We start from the raw sequence: 20549 nt of genomic DNA, 5'->3' as shown, positions 1-20549 counted from the left end.
CTGTTTGCAGTTTGTTTTTTCTAAATGCTGTGTCTGTGGTGTCTACTTGGTCAAGATGTTTTAATAGTTTGCTTGTTTTGTGTCTCTAAAGTGTGTTGAGCTCTCAGGGCCACCGTGGAACCTCCTTAGCTCCATATGTGTTACTGTATGTTAACTAGCCCAGCTGCTGCATACCTTTCCATTACATCAAACACTTTCAAAGGTTAATCAAATTGTCTGCATGTATGTAGACATAAAATAATAAATGGAACATGACAGTGTCAAAGTGCAGTGGTGACCCCAGCAAGGACGACAGCACAGCAGAAAACACTGTGCGGTTTGACACGTGCATGTTTCTTAACTGATAAGTTTCTGAGTATTGTGAAAATGTTGCCTCTGTTCATGAGAACAGACACATATTTCTCCTCAGTTCCCTGTTTTTGAGAGATGTTAAGATAAGTGGCTGTATATAACAACTGGTCATCCTCTCAATCAGCACCTCCTCACAGGGTCAGCTGAATCTACAGACACTGCGAAGAGAAGACAAGAAGAAGATTAGAAAGTGCTGCAGCAGGTTTGCACCAAACTTTATCATCATCTGACATTTATTCACAGGACTGACAGTCAGTACGGCTGTTCCCTAAACAAGTTTCAGTAACACGTCTGTCTCTCGTAGTCACCGTCACCATGAAGATGCTGACTGTGTCTGCACTTGTTTGTGCCATGATGGTTCTGACCAGAGCTGCTGGTGAGTATAATACATACGGTACACATGTTAATAAACACAAACAGTCCAAGTCAATAACTGCAGTGTCAAACTTTCCAGCTCCTCCAGAGGAAACACCCCAAAGTGGCCAAAAAGGTGAGTGGCGTTAAGATTTTCACCTCAACAAAATGTGATTGTTATGATGTGCTTTGTGTCAGATGCTAATGTAACTTTAATTTATAATTAGTGCCAATATTATATAATCATAGTTCTATATTGTATTATTTAGTGTTAGGCTGTTTGTTTATGCAGTGTGTTATATTAGCCTATATTGTGTTTTACACTATGAAATTCTGTAAAAGAAACAACACACACACACACACACACACATATATATATATATATATATATATATATATATATATATATATATATATATATATATATATATATATATATATATATATATATATATACAGTACAGGCCAAAAGTTTGGACACACCTTCTCATTCAATGCGTTTTCTTTATTTTCATGACTATTTACATTGTAGATTCTCACTGAAGGCATCAAAAGTATGAATGAACACATGTGGAGTTATGTACTTAACAAAAAAAGGTGAAATAACTGAAAACATGTTTTATATTCTAGTTTCTTCAAAATAGCCACCCTTTGCTCTGATTACTGCTTTGCACACTCTTGGCATTCTCTCCATGAGCTTCAAGAGGTAGTCACCTGAAATGGTTTCCACTTCACAGGTGTGCCTTATCAGGGTTAATTAGTGGAATTTCTTGCTTTATCAATGGGGTTGGGACCATCAGTTGTGTTCAGTGAGAATCTACAATGTAAATAGTCATGAAAATAAAGAAAATGCATTGAATGAGAAGGTGTGTCCAAACTTTTGGCCTGTACTGTATACATACACATATATATATATATATATATATATATATATATATATATATATATATATATGTATATATATATATATATATATATATGTATATATGTATATATATATATATGTATATATGTATATATATATATATATATATATATGTATATATGTATATGTATGTATGTATATATACTGCCATATTCACTTTTGTAAATGTGTGTGTTATATTTTGTTACATTAGCTTGTTATATTATTGTTATGTTATTGTTACTTTATCTTACATCATGTTATGTTATGTAATATGTTATTTTGTATATTGTCTTATATTCACTAATTCATATTATTATTTTTATTTTTTCATCATGCACTATTTTGTTATATTACATTGTGCCAGTTCACCTCCTGGGCACTGCCGAGGTGCCCTTGAGCAAGGCACCGAACCCCCCAACCGCTCAGGGCGCCTGACCAAGGGCAGCCCCCTCACTCTGACATCTCTCCACTTTGTGCATGTATAGGTCCTGTTTGTGCATGTATGTGTTCGGACCTGTGTGTAATTGACAAGCAAGAGTGAAAAAATTGAATTTCCCCTCAGGGGGATTAATAAAGTAAATAAAATTTTAAAAAAAATTTAATTAATTAAATTAAATTGTGTTGCTTAACTTATATATATAATTTTGTGTTGTGTTTTTTCATCATGCTGTGTTACTGTGTTTTGTTATATTGTGTTTGATTAACTGACATCACACTGTTCTGTGTTATTTGATCACACACCACTTTATGTTGTATTAAGTTATATTAACTTTTTATTTCTATTATTATTACTTTTTTATTTATTTTGCTTTTTTTTTTTGTGGGGGCGGCATGGTGTTGCAGTGGTTAGCCTTGTCGCCTCACAGCAAGAGGGTGGGGGGTCTGAACCCAAGGGTCGGGGAGCCCTTCTGTGTGGAGTTTGCATGTTCTCCCTGTGTCAGTGTGAGTTTCCTCCAGGTGCTCCAGCTTCTTCCCACAGTCCAAAGACATGCAGGTTAATTGGTGACTCTAAATTGTCCGTAGGTGTGTATGTGAGTGTGAATGGTTGTCTATCTCTACATGTCAGCCCTGTGATAGTCTGGTGACCTGTCCAGGGTGAACCCTGCCTCTCACCCAGTGTCAGCTGGGATGTCCTGGGAACATTTTACACATGCTGTTATTTTATTTTGTTACGTAATATTGTGTTATGTTAACTCACGTTTATTATATTTATGTTGTGTCATGTAATATTATGTTATGTTGTAGCTTCTTCGTGCCATCAAAATGAATCTATTTAATATAGTATGGAGACTTTCCCTGGAGACCCTACATTAACCAAACTCTAATGGTTCTCCACAGAGAGTCACCTGGTCAAGAGGTGGATCGTGGTAAGAAGAGTCTGTCCCTGGGGCTGGTCTTTGTTAGGTGGTCGCTGTTACCGCTACATTCCAACACTTATGACCTGGGCTAGAGCTGAGGTAATGTTGGTGACTTTGAGTCAGGAGGCTTCTACAACAAGCTCATTTTGTTTGCATACACATGGACATTTGGTGACCTGGGGCCTTAATTCTTACTTTCCTTGACAACTCCTCTCTGTCCGTCTGTCTCTCTGTTTATCTCCACTGTAGAGATACTGTCAGGCCCTGGGTGGAAACCTTGCGTCTGTTCACAACTACCGGCAGTACTATTGGATGCAGAGGCTGATTCTCAGTGCCACTCATTCGTATAGACAGGCATGGATTGGAGGCTCTGATGCACAACAGGTATTTTATTCATTATTGCATATAATACATATGATATTTATTTAATGATGAATTATACTATTTATTTATTCATTATATACTATATGATACTAGACTCATTCTATATTGCATTTCATGTCATATTGCTGTGCTATACTACATATTGTTATACCACATTTCACCTTATGTTGTATTTTAAATTCCATAATATATTATACTACATTGTGTAAACATTTTATCCTGTTTAATTACATTTTACACTACATTATGTATTTATTATATTTCAGTTTAATGTGAGCAAACACTATAATTACTATCATTTATCATTATGGGCAAGCTGTTATAAAAGATGGTATCACATTACTCTTACATGAACTATACTTTTGTGACTTTGCAGTGACTAATCACACCACTATGTCACTTCACTTGAGACAGTATATACAGGGTACTGTGGGCACAGGGTGTATAGAATCTTTTTTTAATGTTCTTTTTAAAAACAACAACTTTTTCCCACATTTTCTCCTTTAATTTTATGTAATATTTTGTTTTACTCTTTCTTCCAGGAGCATTACTGGCTCTGGAGTGATGGCACATCTTTCAACTACCGGAGATGGTGTAGTGGAGAGCCTAATAACCATGGCGGCAATCAGCATTGTCTGCAGATGAATCATGCAGGTAAAACAACATAGTGCTAACTGTAGCCGTGATGCTAATGATAAAATAGGAAGGAATACAGTGAGTTAACTCAGAAATATATCGTGCTGACATCTTCTGGTCAGTTGGTTGATGTGCTCTTGCCCCTCCAAATTCTCATTGGTCAGACAGTCACTGGTGTTACTGTCATAAGACTGTGTCAACCAAAGCATTTTTATGGTTCTGTGCCAGCAATAGCCACATAATTAAGAGCCGACCACTTTGAGTGACAGACTGTCTGCTGATAGTGTCCTCGGCCTCTCAGTCAGATCCACGTACCCCTCACTCACACAGCGCCAGCCTCTTGCCCAACTATGTTCACCTCTGGCTCCAAAAAACCAAGATGGTGACGGCTGATGTGTCAAACATGAGGCTTCAAAACCACAAACAAATGGGTGACGTCAATGTAGCCACGTCCATTCTTTCTACAGTCCATGGTAAAAAGTGACGAGGGCAGCGTTTTACCCAAAGTTAAACATTTTTCAAATCTCTGTGACCAGACAGAAAACAGCAACATGCATGGCTTAGTGAAGAAAAGTGAAGACGCTCAGGGCCTCATAATGACACTGAGGTTTGTAGCAGAGTGTAAACACACAACACTCCTGAGTCTCATTACAGCGCTGGCCTCAGAAAAAAACAAGCATGAATTCACGATAGCTGCGACCTCCACACCGAATTTCAGCCTCCTAGAACAAAAACTGTGACCACCAAACAGTGGAGAACTATTGATCCGATATTAGGATTGGATATCGGCCGCGATATCAACATTATAGCTGGATCGGGTATCTGTAAAAGCAGCTGATCCGTTAGACCGATCCTTCCCCTTGAAATCTTTGTGGCACGGGCTACGTCATACGGTTCGTGTGCCGCATGCCGCAAAGTTGCATGCTGCATGTCGTGAGAGTTGATTAGAGAGTGGCAAACACAAGCAACATGGAGTGAATAAAAGGGTCTGCTATTTGGAGGTATTTCACCCTTAGCATGCTAGCTAGCTCGTCGGCAGTTTGCAGAGTCTTGTGTTCATGTGTAAACCCCCCTCTGGCAGTGCAATAGACTGAAACAGCCTACTGAATCATACAGAAGAGGAGCTGGACATCAGAGGACTGTGCTGCCCTCTGCTGGCTTAAAGAAGAAACACAAAGATGGACAGTGGGATAGACGAGTTTTTAGCTCAGAAGGCAGGAAAGGATGTAAGAGAAAAGAAATAACACCATCGTCCTATTTTGTTATAACTGTTAAATTCTCTTTTTATAGAAAAAAATCAAACTGCAAAAATCAAACAGAATCTATCTTTAATAGATAAACCTCAGAAATAAATCACTAAACGGAAGTCGGATCGGTGCATCCCTACTTTGGATGACACACAACACTGCCAGGTAGATTTAGTTCATTTAGAGATAACATGAAGATTTTCTTCCCAGCGACCAATCAGCTGGCTGAAGAATAAGATGAGTTTAGTTGACCAAGATTTTCTTTGACTGACAACAGCCCTCTCCAATTAATAAAGTTCAGTTTTTATTGTTAAAATTATTCATAATGGATTTCAGACAAACAGCTCAGACATAAATGTCTTGAGCAAAGAACGTCTTTCTGAGTCAGATATTCTTTGGTTTTATCAGATCAGTTGGTGGTTAGCAGTTCACAGTATTACACCATTTATGTTTTGACAATGATTTGTATCTTATCAGTGGCCATAGTGTTGTGTCACCTAAATGTATCAGTTAGGAGTCACTGATCACATCAACAGTCTGAAGTCTTTGTTTGTGTCACATTCACTGACTCAACAAACTCTTTTCATTTCTTTTTTGCTTGCAGCTGGGAGGTGCTGGGATGACCGTCAGTGCTTCCACCGGTTACCGTCTGTCTGTGCCAGGAAGAGAAGATGATTCCAGGTCTGACACAGAGACATGAAGAACCCATTAAAAGCACAAACACTTGTGTGCATGCTTTCATATACATCTTTCTTTACACCCTCAGTCTCACATGTGAGCTGAGTTTGTCTTTGCTATCGCTGTAACGCTACTGAAGGAATGAAGCGACAAGTGACATAAACAGGAGCTGGACTGTCTCTGAGGCCTTGTGCCTTTAATGAGAGCAGACTGAATGTGTTATGAAAAGAATGCTTTTAGCACAAATCTACATATATTCTGCAAAGTAAACTCTTCTTTCTTGTCTTATGCAAAATTAAAGGCTCAAGCATCAAAACAAACTGGTCTGTCATAAATCTATCTATTACTGCAGTGTGGCTGTACACACTGCACCTTATACACCTCAGAGTGAAGCGCTAAATAACACAAAATGACATGTGGGGTGTTGCACTCACCTTTGTAGCCTCCTTTTGTCTGTCACCAACAGAAAAAAGGAAACAGCGCTAATGCTACATCATCCTAAACGTCCAAAGAGCTTCCTGTTTGCAACAATGTGTCACCATTTAGTTGAACTCACTGGTGCCACCAACTGGTGCTGATTCCTGCAGAGGTCAATGCCTAACTAATACCTCTTTTCCACCAAAATTAGAGTGTGTACATGTTTTTTTAAACACTGGAAAACCCAGCAAAAATAGGCTATAGACTCCTCTCGCATTGCCAGTAGACCAGCGCTGTGTACACAGCTCTGCAGCAGACGAGTATGCCTTTCTGTTTGTAGGGGTTTTTTGTCACGTGTGACTTCACAAACAGCTTAGTGAACAGCAGAAAGCAGCATGGAGGCCTGAGAAAACTTTATAATGATTACTTTTTAATATAAATCTCTTATTTATTCAGTCTGTCTTTCAAACTCGGTGCAGACTCATGTGAATTAATGTTTGAGTGCTGCTTGGGCGGAGACAGACAGTGTTTTGTGGTGGTGTGTTGTTGCATCTTGCTGGTTCAGGGACTAAAATTAACGTGTTTACCTGGGTGTTTCCATCAGTGCCGACTGAAGCTGGAGCCGATAAATACCTGTTACTACTGCAGAGATGTTTGACTTAGGTGTGAATGCTGATCAAGACGAGACTTACAGAATCTCGATTTTAAGGGGTGCAAGAAAACTCAAAAAACATACAGTAGGCCTTTATCTAAGGATTTCATTCATTTCTGTGAGGAAAACTAAATGAAATGATATTAATATTTCCAAGTTACATTATGATCAAAGACACAAACTTAAAAGAAATCTCACAGGACAAGGACATCGTGATGACCTGATGAACACAAGCTATATTCACAGAGCTGTCACTTTCTGTTTAAGAGCTCCGCCCTGCATTGGAAAAGTACTTGGTCAAAACATCCAAAAAGCAAACAGAACAACAGCCAAGCATCAGGAGGAAGAAAACACTGAATTTATCAGGAGAGGCAGATAAAGTGTGTATGACTGTAAAAAAACAAACAAACAAAAAACATTGTTACAGACAGGAAAACTCATCCCTGATTTAATATTCACAAACTTCCTGCAGTTATTGTGTTCAGTATTTTGGTTAATTGCACAGTTGTTCTGTTGTTGTTAAACATTGAATATAATAAGAAATATCCATAAATATGTCACTTAGTCAGGGGTGGTTCAGTTTACTCAGTGATAGAAAAGAAGTCCCTGATGGAAAAGGTTGGGAACGCCGGGGTTCGATGGCCAAAGCAACTTCTTCTGATTCTGGTTCACAGCCTCCACTTCCTCTACTCGGTTTACTGGTGTATTACAGCCATGTGTGAAGCGAAGTATAGGCCGCCAACTTCCAATGAACCCTTTGAACCCTTTCTGGACTTCCCTTGAACCATTATTATCAATGAACAGACTACAAGAAGCCACCGGAGGGTCAAATGTTTAGGACTCAACCCCTGTATCACCCCAGTCTTGACAAACACTTCTTTCAGCCATCCTTAGGCCAAAAAGAGGTAAAAAGTTCACTTGAGACCCGCCTGAAGTTCCCAAACCCGCCCACTTTGGCCGGATAAAAACAAGTGGGCTCGGCGCATCTCTCTCTCTTCTTTTTTGATCTCTTCTTCTTTTCTTTTTTTGTCTCTCTTCCTTTTTGCCACTCTTTCTTACGTTTTTCTTACTGTGACCGGGTGCCCTTTGGAGCACTCCCAGTCGCTGTGGGGCGCTGTGCCAGTCATCCAGGGACTTGAGGTGCTGGTCGGTGCGCACCTTTAAAAGGGTGTCATCACCGAGCTGGTCCCCCTTTCCCTGGTCCTGGCAGTGAGCGTCGGTGGCGTGGTCGAGGCGGCTGGATTGTTTGGCGTGGGCCGTCACTGTGTTCGTGTGTGCTCGGCATTGACTGAACCTTGCGTGCCTTAAAAGGAAGGTGAGTTGGCTGCCTTTTCCCACCTGCCTGAATGTCTCATGGGGAACCTTACTCGGTCTCACTGATCTGCTTGTCACTGCGCAGCACGGCTGGTGTGGCTGCGGGGGGAGCAATTAGCTTGTGCCGAGGGAACCTGACCGCCGTGGTTGGCGTGGTCGGCAGGGTGGTGCGGGCGCACCACGTTGGATCTGGGCTCCGCCTGGCTGTGGGTACGCGCTCGGAGCGGCGCGGCCGTGGGGTAAGCTGGCTCATTTGTCTTGCTTGTGCTTAAAAGCATGCAACATCAGGCTGACACATGCTCCCTTTCTGATTTACATACAGATTCCCCCCTAAAAAGTGCAGCTTTCTCCTTCCAATATTCACCAGTTTGGCAACAGCTGTGTGGAGGACGCCGGCCTTAATCAGCCATCAGGCGACGGGCACTGCTGTTTTAGTATTGGTTCTCTGGTTATGATTTCTGTTATGGTTTAATTTAATTCAGTCCCTCGTTATGTAGGTTTTCCTTTAATTTTGTTTTGCCACAGTTAATTATAGAATTGTTAAATTTATTACTGTTGGATTTCTTTTCTGTTAGTGATTTCAATTTGAATCTGTTTACTTTCCCCAGTTTTGGCTTTATTCACGTTTAATCTCTCTTTTGTTTGCTTTGGTTCTTTCCATTTTGTCTGCTTTATTGTGGGACTCTAGTTTTACTTTTTCCTATTTAGTTATTTTCGTCATCATCTTTATTTTCTTTTTCTTCTATTTCATTTCGGGTCGGGGGGGGGGGGGGTTTATTGTAAAGAGATTTTGGGTGAGGCAGGCTGCCCACCTACACACCTTTTTGACGGTTGGAACAGACTCTAAGACTTGTTTCATTTTGTTCATTGTTTATTCTTTTCTTTCTTTCGGTTAATTTGGAAGATTGTGTTTAAGTTGGATTATTTCTCTGATTTTCTTATAACCTTGATTCTGTTTTGTATTTGATTTCATTTATTGAGTAAGGAGGCAAAAATAATTAATTCTTCCTTTGTGTTACAGGTGCTGTGGGCCAAAGCGAGCAGCAGTCCCTTTCCTGGTGGTGGTGCTTTCACAGTTCAGTATTTGGTGTGCTTCACAGGTGGTGTTTGATTTGGTTTCTCCCTCCTTGGTTTCCTGCCGCCGTGGTAAGCCCCAGCCCTGAACTATTTGGTTGCCTCTGTTTGTTCCAGGCCTTTTTTTTAAAGAGAAATTGTGTTTTTAACTCAAAAATAAAGTATATATTTTTGTATGTGAATCACGTCTCTGGCCCTGTGTTACATTGAACCTGTGTTGCCAGTAAGTAATCCTGTAAAAGTGTAGGTATATTCCCAGGGGTGAAATTCCCCTGGGTGGCGTTGTCGAGCTCTGCATCCCTAGCATACCCCCCTCCACTCTGCCACATTACGCTTTTATACTCGGTTCCTGCATAACTCTTTCATGCTCACGATCAAAGTTATTTTAGACTTTTAAATTTTGCTTATCCAGTTTTCTTTTATCTCCAGTGTTTTCAACATTTTTATGCGCATTAATAATAACTTTGATAACAATATGGAATGGCCAAAAAGATTGTTTTCATTTTTATAATAAGCGAGTAATCATCACAAAGCAGACAAGCGCCTGTTCGACCTGCCTCTTCACCCAAAGATTCATCAGATCCAGCAGCTGCCAACCACTTGTTGTGTCATATCATTATCATTTGCTATTCATTTACTCAGCTGTTCCACATTTAGCCTAAATAAATCTTCATTTATCACCAAGTCGTTGTCTGTGTATATTCCTTTTGAGCAGGAACTAAGATCACTGTATGGAGAACTCATATCCCAGATACTGAGATTGATTTATTATTGATAAGCGTGCTGACGAATTAATAATTGGTTTCCGGATTTATTAATTTGATTAGTCGCTTCCCACATTAAAGTTATAGTTGGTAATCCTGTTCAGAAACACTTTTTGTTACACTGGGTGAAATGGTCCTTCCACCCTGAGAGTAGTCAATACATAATGTGTTCAGAAAAAGGAATGAAAAAAATCCGACCTCTGTGGCAGCTGCAGGCCTGTAAGAACTCTGACCAATCCCTGCCATTCGGTGCTTATGGAAAGAACCAATCAGATGCCTTCATGTCTCGTATTGCCTGAGCCCCCCTCTGTCCCTGCCTCCCTCCTCCCTGTGCGCACTCATCACATATATTCAGCACAAACCAGACATCAACAGCAGTCCAGCTTTTGAACAGTGGAGACAACTGAGGGAGCTGAAGGGCCTGAAAAGTGATGCAGAGGTTGCTGTCTCTCTGTTGGACAGGTAATTATGTTTGCTTTGGGGGGATTTGTTATTTTACTCGGCTCTCCTCTGCTCTCCTGACTGCAGGATGCGCGTTCAGGCATGTCTGGGCTCGTGGCTTTGGACGGAGCACTGACGGGAGGGGGAGCAGGGGGCGGAGCTTAGAGGAGGTGCCGCTTTCAAATCTTGCTAGCTCTCCAACATTACCAACTATAGCTTTAAGAGGGTGGTGCCCCAAACTTTATTACGAGTGCAAACATTCTCAAAAAGGTATTTCCCCTACATTCATTTGTTTGCTCAAAACCTATTTAGATTTCTTTTTATCAATATTTCAAAAGTGTGTTTAAAATCGACAGTTGAATGGAAACATGACAGCTGTGAGCAGTTTCCATTAGGACTGCTTTCTATGGAAAAAAAAGTATTTTAAAAGGATGCCAGCATGTCTGCGTATCATCTGGATTAACAGAGATGGAAGTGCTGCTGTTTGTAGTTCTGAGTCCCAAACATAACACTGTTTGTCATGGGGTGGCAGCAAAAATTTCAGAGATCACAAACCTGACGCTTGACACAACTGAAGGAATGTGAGAAGTTGTTTTTGTGCAATTCTGGTGAACTGACCCTTTGACCCCTCCTGTGGAGCAGATCAGGGCGTCGAGGTGCAGATGTGCAGAACTGTGTCAGTGTGCAGGGTGTAGCTGATAAAGGGTGCTGATGATATTTACTCTGTGCAAACAAAGGTTAAAATATTAAACAAGGATGTTGTCTCAGTGGGTTTCATCTCCTCTTTGACAATGTTCTCAAAGCTTCAGTGCAAAGCCAGGGAACAGATCCAAAACAATCAAACAAGTGAACCATGTGTCAGGACATTACCATCATCATACCACAAAGTGTAGTGTCAGGGCCATATCCAAGGCTCATCAGTGGAACAGATGTAAAACTACATACAAGAAACAATCACATTATCATCATGAGTAAAGTTTACATTCAAACATAGAGCAAATTTTATCTGAATGCCCAAAAAGAAAACAGCAACAGAAAATACAAATTAATGTCCGTTTCCATCCATTAGTGTTACGTGACACTGCTGCACGGGAGACAGGTCTGTGTTTTCTGATGGAGGTGGTAAAGTTGATGGTTCTGGTTTGTGAGGGGATCAGTTCTCACCTCCTTCTTTTCAGATGTTAAAGTGTGCATGACACTGAACCCCTGCTGAGGCAGAAAAGAGAAAGAGAGATAGAATAAGTGACTGCTGTCACAAGCACAAAGTAATTAGGTTTTTGCCCTTATTCCAAAAAAAGACAATATTACTTATAAGCTGTTTACATGACTAATGAAAATGAATACTCTCCTATTACTCTCATTTATATGCAGCCATGCATACTCTGATTAACATGTCCTTACCACCATTGCTTTTATTACATCAATCGGCAGTAGGCCAATCGGGGCGGCAGTACCTCAGTCCATAGTCTGGAACCGGTTCCATCACAATTGGAGTAATGGTTCCTAGATTGTAAAAAAACATCACATGCATTTCCATTAGAGTGCGGCACGGGCCTCATATTTCTGTCCGAACCCGACCGAGCCCAACATAATTTAATGACTAAAGCACCAAGTTTGTGTCACACAGTTGTCATGGTTACAGGCTATGTAACAGGCCGGGCGTGCTCAGCATAGAGGGAGACCTCCGTGTTTGAGACGGGAGCGGGCGGCGGGAGGTCCAAGGCTTCCAGCGAGGGAGGTGGTAGAAATATAACAAAATAAGATAAAATAGGAAACTAGAAATAAGAAACTTGTCTCCCTCTTCATTTAATTGTCAGCGCTTAATCAAGGCGGAGGCGGGCGGCTGGAGGTCCAATGCTTCCAGCGAGGGGAGAGGTAGAAACAAACAGCCAATGTGTGTGTGTGTTCTGTTGAGGTGTTGTCACGTAAATAACAGTGCCAAAGCATGAATGCATTTGAGTATTTTTTTTTTACATTGCTGTGGTTAATTTGAGGTAACAGTGTTACTGTAGAAATCAGAGAATCACTTTTTGTTGTTATATATTCTCAGGGAGATGATATAAGCTCTAAATCTGAAATACACACCACACACAAATTTGTATTTTCATCTAATTGTACTGTGCAACAGTTAGAATAAAGTTTGTATTTGTATGATTGCATGTGTTTATTATATACTTGTTTAAGTATAGCAAGTATAATGAATATAATGTAGGAATCGGTAAGAGGAATTGGAATCGTTAAAATCCTAATGAGTCCATAGGGACTTGGGTTGGGAACCGGAGGGTCGCCGGTTCAAGTCCCTGTCCAGACCAAATATGGAGCGTGGACTGGTGGCTGGAGAGGTGCCAGTTCACCTCCTGAGGTGCCCTAGAGCAAGGCACCGAACCCCCCAACCACTCGGGGCGCCTGACCAAGGCAGCCCCTTCACTCATTGAACACTGAATTTCCCCTCAGGGGGATTAATAAAGTATATAAAAAATAAATAAAATAAAAAATCATCATCATCTTGGCATCAAAACAGGACTTTTTTAAAGTTTCCCACCTGCAGTGGACCTGTTGGACCTGTTGGACAGTGTGAGCACAGCCTCTCCCTTTCAATTCTTCAACCATCTTCTTGAAAAGCTCAGTGTTGTGATATTTGCATATATCCAGGAACCTGCTCATATCCAAGTCTTTTATAATGTTATAAAGTAGGTGTGTTTATTCTTCCTACCAGAAATATGGGCTTTTCTTTTGGCAATGCATTTCTGCACTAACCTTGGAAACTGTTGGTTTGTTAACCGACAACAGGCTGTGTGTCGCAAACTGCAGCAAAAATCCCAACTGAGATGCATATTCTGAATGTGCTGTTTACATGTCCAAAGAATGCTCTTAAAACCTGAATAACAGCAGCAAATCCCACATGTCTGAATCGGCAAATGCTTAATCTGAAAAGACACCAAATTTGGAATCTCTAAGAGGAAATTCTGTTTACATGACTCGCATCAAATTCAAAATATTCTAGCATTACAAATAATAGTGGAATTTTAGTAAGCATGTAAATGTACCCAGTGTCTTCCATATTTGCCAAATTTAAAGGATGTCTTCCATTTTGTCAAAGCGAAACAAGTTGTCCTGTGGTATTAATTGTAATTTAAGACAAGTCCTAAAATGTTTAGCTGTATCTGTTTATATTACGGTTTCATATTTAACTGTTTATATCTTGCAGGTGGCAAACTGTCACCCTTCAAGCCTCCAAAGTAAATAGGAGATTGAGAGGTGATGCCAGTTGATGCACTGACCAGCTGTGAATCTAATAACCTTTTACAGATGGTTAACCCATCATCATTTAGGGTGGAGTAAACTGATGTACTTTAAACATGTTTTATGACTGATGGATAGATAATTCACTGTATATAAGAGCTGGTCTTGGGCTTGTTCAGCATCAACACTCAGGCTGACACTGAGAAGGAGGAAGAGAAGATAATCCACCAGAAGGTTTGCTTTGCTTTATTTCTTTACCTCTTTTTATGCCTCCGTGCCGGCATGTTATGTTTGTGGGTCCATCTGTCCATCTGTCTGTCCATTCTCATGAATGCAATATCTGAAAAACACCTAGAGGGAATTTCTTCAAATTTGGCACAAACGTCCACTTGAACTCAAGAATAAAGTGATTAGTTTTTGGTGGTCAAAGGTCAAAGTCTCTGTGATCTTACATCTGTTTCATTTTCATTAACATAATATCCTGAGAATTTCCTCAAATTTGGCACCAACATCCACTTGGACTCAATGATGACCTCATGAGAATGTGGTGGTCAAATGTCAAGGTCACTGTGGCCTCACAAAACATGTTTTAGTCAAGGGTTCGTAGGCTAATTAGGACAAAATGTCACACAAATGTTTAACGCAATAAAATAACAAAGTGACGACATTTTTAAATCCAAAAGGTCAAAGGTCATCTTCACTGTGACATCACAATTCAAAATTCCAGTTTTATGTTTCTTTTTTCTCTCATTCAGAAGAGGACAACAGTCACTACAGCTCAGCTGTTTCAGAAGTTTTACTGACATGTCTGTTTTTCTTTGTTGAAGGTAATTATCAACATTGAGATTTGCATCATCTCCACGATGAAGACGCTGACTGTGTTTGCACTTCTTTGTGCTATGATGGCACTGACTACAGCTGCTGGTGAGTGTTAACAATGTGTGTGTGTGAGCAAAAAGACAAAGATAAATTCTTTGCATCTGTGTATATCCAGCGACGCGATGGAAATAATCACTAACTGCTGTGTTTAACTGTTCAGCTCTGTCCGAGGTGAAGGATGAACACGGGACAGTGGAAGTAATTCAAGAAGGTGAATACATATTTCCTAACTGCTTTACACTTTGTCTGGAGACTCAATATTACCTTATCTCTAAATTAAGTTTATTCTGTTTGTTTGCACTTTTACACTTGGTAACTTGGCATTTTCTAGTAGCTTTGGTGTTCTCTTATTGCTCATGTTTTCTTTCTGGGCAGCTATGTTTTACCTTTTTTCTCTCCTCTGTAGTTAAACTGCCAGTCCATGGGTGCAAACCTTGCGTCTGTACATCTAGCTGAGGAGTATCATGGGATTAAAAAGATGATAGAAGATAAAACTCATGGGCATCCACAGACATGGCTTGGAGGCTTTGATGCTGAAGAGGTATGTCATGTATCATTCCAAAAAATGATTGAGTTTGAATGTTCGTTCTCTAAATCGAGATCCCAGAAATATGACATCATGTGGTATATATGTCGAAATTAATCAAGAATTTAAACTGGAGAAGTATTTGTGGCATGAAAAGCAAAAAAGCAGACAGGATATTTATAATTTCAGAGTGAATAACAGCAGAATTCCTAAAGTCAGTGGAAGATATGAAGGGCTGGATAGAAACCTTTGTGATGACAATGGTGTAGGAGATGAGTATCATATTCAGTTTGAATGTCAGAATGTAAGCTAAGGGTGTTTTAGGACTTTTTAAACAAACCAAACTCAGTCCTCTTAAAGTGCACCAAAAAGAGACTTCTGACATTTGATGTATTTTACATCCCACATCTGGAGACGTGCAGTATCTTCTGTGGACCAAACTACTCCTGGTCCTGCATCCTTGCAAGTGTTACAGGTCGACGTGGTTTCACCAGGTGTCTCCAAGTGTCCCAGTGCAACAGCTTGTGATCTAGAGGGCTGAATACAGTGGCAAAGAGCAAAGTGAACCTGGAGCACTTTGTGTTCACAAGGCACAGATTAAGTGCCAGCGCAGCACCATGGACTTGAAGCAACACGAATTGATGGAAACAGACATTAATTTGCATTTTCTTTAGCTGATTTTTTTTGGACATTCAGTTAAAATTTGCTCTGTGTTTGAATGTAAACTTGACTAATAATGATCCTGTCATTGTTTCTTGTATGTAATTTTACAGCTGTTCCACTAATGAGCCTTGGATATGGCCCTGACACTACACTTTGTGGTATGATGGTGGTAATCTTGTGACATGTGGTTCACTTGTTTGAATGATTTGTATCTGTTCCCTGGCTTTGCACTGAAGAGAATTTCAAGCGAAGAGATGAGACTTATTAAGATAACATCCTTAGTAAATATTTTAACCTTTGGTTGCACAGAGTAAATATCAGTAACACCCTTTACCAGCTACACCCTGCACATCAAAGCCTCTGAACAGTTCCACAGAAGGGGCTGTTTTTGTCACTCTTACTGTTACTCTTTGGCCTAATACTTTTTAGTGAATATAACCATGATCCAAGTTGTGGAACTACAGTGCACATGATGCTTTGGTGGATGTAAACAGGAAGTATTCTGTTGCATGGAGTGGTGATGAGATAGCTGTGGGATACAACTTGAGTTTAGACTATATTTGTTTAAGTTTTGGCAACTTGGCAACATTACGTATGTTGAATCCGTTTTGAGCAGCTCCTGTTTGCAGTGTACCCATAGATGTCGGCAACTATGACTACTTTGATACTAAAAAAAACTTAAAAACATGATTATTCTCAGGCAAAGTGATGCACATTGCAGCACTCAGGCATTAAGAGATTTATTGCCTTCAAGTATCTGCTGTTGCTTCAACTGCTGATGGTGTTGATAAGCAGCCAAACTAGCAACCAAACTGCACTGATTAAAGCAACACAGTGGAGGATTGCACTTTTTACCTCACGGGTCCCCCTACAGACGAAAAACGGTATTGTCTGTTACAACTGTCGGAAAAATCTTTATGTACGTGCATTTGTTGACAAGCCATCGATACTGGTTAACTTCCTGAAGCTGGCTGTGTAATGCGCAACAACATAGCCTGGCAAAGGCAAGACACTGACACTGAGATGGCGGACGCTGAGTGGACGCAGGCAGGCAGGCTCCAGAGCTCTTGCTACAAAAAGCAACAAACTTTGTACCACCATCTCTGCTTTTTATTCTTTTTGTGAGTTTACTTTTACTTCTGTGCCCGCTATGTCTGCACTTTCTGTCTAAAAGTTATGATCAGGCCTACTCTCCAGCCAAGGGCAGCCAGCACCTATTGTTTACAAGATTCATGAACGCTAACCGAGCAAGAACGCCACCAGGTAAACACCAACCTACAAAGGCACCCGGCCGTCTCATGGGGCTTGTGCATCTCACAGTCATTCTCCTTCTGGCTGGAGATGTAGAAATAAACCCTGGTCCCTGGTCATATCTAACCCGGAGACACAACACCCGGCCCAACTGACTCGGCTAGCCCAACCATGGCTAATGTTAGCACAACCACAGCAACAAGCCATGTTAGTCTGGCTCCCTGCGCCAGTAACTGCGCTACATCTGCTACATCAGCTAACGTTACCACAACAACTCACCTGGACTCCACCCTCATTCCCTGGGCACCTGCCACCACTGTCACTATGGCCAGCCTGGTCCTCACCGCTGCGGGGAGATCCCTTACTGCTGCTGTCCAGGTCGCCAGCTTGGTTACCATTACTCAGGCCTGAGCGGTGGCTAACACAGCCTCCATCCTCCGTCTCCTCCACTGAGCCGCTAACCAGCGGTAGCCTAGCAGCGGCAGCAACAGCAGCGGCAGCAGTGACCTCTCCAGGGGTTGGGCGCCCACAGCCTACAGCTGAGCAGCTGGATGTCTCCTCCACCAAGCCGCTAACCAAAATGAATGCCATGACAACCACATCTAACTTTGTTCACCTTGGTTTGGCTACGCTACTCTAAAAAGAGGAGGGGGATATGACGTATGCTGTAACGCAGCCAAATTTTGTAGTCCTTTTAGTGTCTGGGTTCCTATCTGAACGCTGAAACTGCATAGTGCCAGTGCAAGTGAAACAGACGCTCTCAAGCAACGACGGAGGTGTCATCCAACCTATTGTGAGTTGATGTACCATCACAAGGATCTTGGATATATATTTTGAGGGCTCAAAAACAACATTGTGTTGCTTTAACTTAATGTAGTGTCTGGATAGAAAGACGTTCTTTGCTCAAGACAGTTGTGTCTGAGCTGTGTAGGAACAACAGCCTTCTAAACTCCTCCAGAACCTGGATTAAAAGTGAACAGACAAATGAGAGGCCACTCGGAGGGTCAAATGTTTACGACCCTGCCCCCGATCTCACCCCAGTCTTGATGAACACTCCCTCCAGACATTCGCGTGCCACATTCACGTTCTAATGTGCATAATCCTTGTTTGTTAGCTGAATGATATTCATTCATTCATTCATCTTCTAACCGCTTCATCCTCTTGAGGGTCGCGGGGGGGCTGGAGACAGGGCTGACACATAGAGACAAACAACCATTCACGCTCACATTCACACCTATGGACAATTTAGAGTTACCAATTAACTTAATCCCTAATCTGCATGTCTTTGGACTGTGGGAGGAAGCCGGAGTGCCCGGAGAGAACCCACGCTGACACGGGGAGAACATGCAAACTCCGCACAGAAGGGCTCCCACGCCCGGGATCGAACCGGCAACCCTCTTGCTGTGAGGCGAGAGTGCTAACCACCACACCACCGTGCCGCCCAGCTGAATGATATATTCATTTTAATCCTGTAGGCCAAAGTATTAGCGAATTATGAGTTCTGGTTTTTAATCCCTCATTTAACATGGAGCCATACTGCCATCTTATGACGATAGTTAAGGAGAGTTTCCTTAAGGAATCCCATATTATATTTAGAGTTAAAATATAGTTGGATTGATTAATCAACTTGTTTTCATGAATATGTGCCTTCTCATTTTGTTTTATTGCAACTGCAGGTTAGTCTAGAGTGTGTGTTTATGAAACAGTTGATACGTGTAGTAAGCGGTATAATAATTGCATTAAAGTTAATTTGATGTTAAGAACCGATTTTGACCATAATGGGAAGAGTATGTGTCTATCGCGCGTAGTATGTTAAAGTATATGATCTCACATAATAAAAAGCATTAAGTTTCCTCCAAAATAAAGTAATAAGCCTATCTACAACTAAGAGACCGCCTTAACAAACACGGCCACTTAGTGGCTGGATAAAACAAGTGAGCTCAGCGCATCTCACTCTCTTCTGCTCTTTTGCACCTTTTACTTTTCTTTTTCGCCTTTTTCCTTTTTGTTTATTTGCTTTTGCCATATCTCCTCCTCACTATACTCTTTATGCTTTAACCAGTTATGCTCTTATACTCGGTTCCCACGTAACTCTTTCTTGCTCACGATGGAAGTTATTTTAAACTTTTAAGTTTTAATTATCCAGTTTTTCTTTTGTTTACAGTGCCTTCAGTAACATTATACCTGAGGTGACGAAGCCAGCCGATTTCAACATTTTTATGCGTGTTAATAATAACTTTGATAATAATATCGAACGGCCAACGAGATTGTTTTCAACTTTATGATAAGTGAGTAATCATAACAAATCAGACGAGCGACTATTCAACTGGCCTCTCCACCCAAGTTTCATCGGAGCCAGCAGCTGCCAGGCACTTGTCACAGTGGTTCTTTTGCCAAACTCAGAGACTCTCTGCAGCTTAAGAGAACCAACGTTTGAGGACCACCTGAAGGACGTCGCAGTCAGGTTCAACTGCTCCTCCACCACTGTGTTCTAGCCGGTTTCATTCTGCTGGGAAGTCCGGGAGCTGCAAAGCGACAGTCCGGGGTCTTCGGAGAAACATCTGCCTGATTCAACGCTGCTAAGAAAGTAGGCAAAGAATTTCCCTCACCTGGTGCAGCCGCTGTGTTGTGGTAAGAGTTGATGTCGAATATGAGATTTAATTATTCTGACCTTAATTTAGGTTTCCTTAGGTAAATGGTTTTGCGCATCCCTGCGTCCCCAATTTATCTATAGCCACATACTCTCTCTCACTCAGGGGCGGAAATCACGGAGGGGACAGGGGGACATGACTCCCCCTTCAGTAAAGCTGTACCCCCCTAGAATCATTTGAGACACAATTAATAATTTTTGAACAATGCAGTAGTATTTATTGAAAGTACAATGTAAGTGGTGCTCATTATAATCGCGCAATAATGTGATATTTAAATCATAAAAGATTTAGTCCCCCCCTCCCATTCCTAGTAGTGGTATATCCCACACTCTTTCCAACGGGCGGGGCTGCTTGGCAGCAGCAGCAGCGTGTGGCTGGACCCGCAGCCCACATCGCCCATCGCAGGTTAAGATGTTCACTCACACAGACACAGTTTAACTTACACATGTTACAACACATCCCATTTTAATGTTACAACAAGCCCCAGGCCCAGGCTGATCATATAAACTGTCTGCAACATTTCTCCTGCATTGTTCAAAAGCCTACTCAATTACGAGTGCTGCTAAGCTAAAAGCTAATGATTAAGCTCAGAGTTTAGTGATAGAGAGGACAGGAGAGAAAGAAGAGGGAGAGGACAGGACAAGAGCAGTCAGTGGCGGAGCAATGGGTACCTGTCTGTAGGCTCTCCACCTGTCAGTGAGACAAACATGAATGACGTGCAGTCTAACTGACGAGGAGCGGTCATTACGCGTGACTATT

At 41.3% G+C, this 20549-nt stretch overlaps 2 protein-coding genes across 8 annotated transcripts in view; both read left to right on the top strand.

The window, feature by feature from the left end:
- The first annotated feature begins 398 nt into the window (after positions 1–398).
- Positions 399–6235, top strand: LOC117246253 (ladderlectin-like). Its single transcript, XM_033610088.2, has 7 exons — positions 399–553; positions 656–727; positions 806–841; positions 2951–3069; positions 3220–3354; positions 3897–4008; positions 5842–6235. The coding sequence occupies exons 2-7, from the start codon at positions 667–669 to the stop codon at positions 5910–5912; spliced, it is 534 nt and encodes a 177-aa protein (XP_033465979.2). The 5' UTR covers positions 399–553; positions 656–666; the 3' UTR covers positions 5913–6235.
- A 1947-nt stretch (positions 6236–8182) lies between these two features.
- The window catches only part of LOC117245741 (type-2 ice-structuring protein-like), a 130974-nt gene continuing 118607 nt past the window's right edge, over positions 8183–20549 (top strand). For 2 of the 7 annotated variants that reach the window (XM_078164016.1, XM_078164010.1), the window contains exons 1-4: positions 14012–14054; positions 14648–14744; positions 14860–14910; positions 15106–15240. Coding sequence is in view for 1 of the 7 variants with exons in the window: in XM_078164009.1 (XP_078020135.1) it covers positions 10568–10598 (31 nt within the window). In the remaining 6 variants the exon portion in view is untranslated. Of the gene's footprint in view, positions 8300–8383; positions 8538–9130; positions 9445–10498; positions 10599–14011; positions 14055–14647; positions 14745–14859; positions 14911–15105; positions 15241–20549 lie in introns of those variants that run through there. The other 5 variants (XM_078164011.1, XM_078164012.1, XM_078164014.1 and 2 more) reach the window with 5 other exon arrangements.

This window comes from Epinephelus lanceolatus, chromosome 22 (genome assembly GCF_041903045.1).
Source record: "Epinephelus lanceolatus isolate andai-2023 chromosome 22, ASM4190304v1, whole genome shotgun sequence".
Lineage (NCBI taxonomy): Eukaryota > Metazoa > Chordata > Actinopteri > Perciformes > Serranidae > Epinephelus > Epinephelus lanceolatus.
Note: the sequence above shows the minus strand (reverse complement) of the source record. Positions and strands in the feature narration are given on the sequence as shown.

Coding starts and splice junctions, on each gene's coding strand:
- LOC117246253 (XM_033610088.2), top strand. CDS start 667: ATGAAGATGCTGACTGTGTCTGCACTTGTTTGTGCCATGATGGTTCTG. Junction 3,070..3,219: donor TGACCTGGGCTAGAGCTGAG/GTAATGTTGGTG, acceptor TCTCCACTGTAG/AGATACTGTCAGGCCCTGGG. Junction 3,355..3,896: donor GAGGCTCTGATGCACAACAG/GTATTTTATTCA, acceptor TCTTTCTTCCAG/GAGCATTACTGGCTCTGGAG.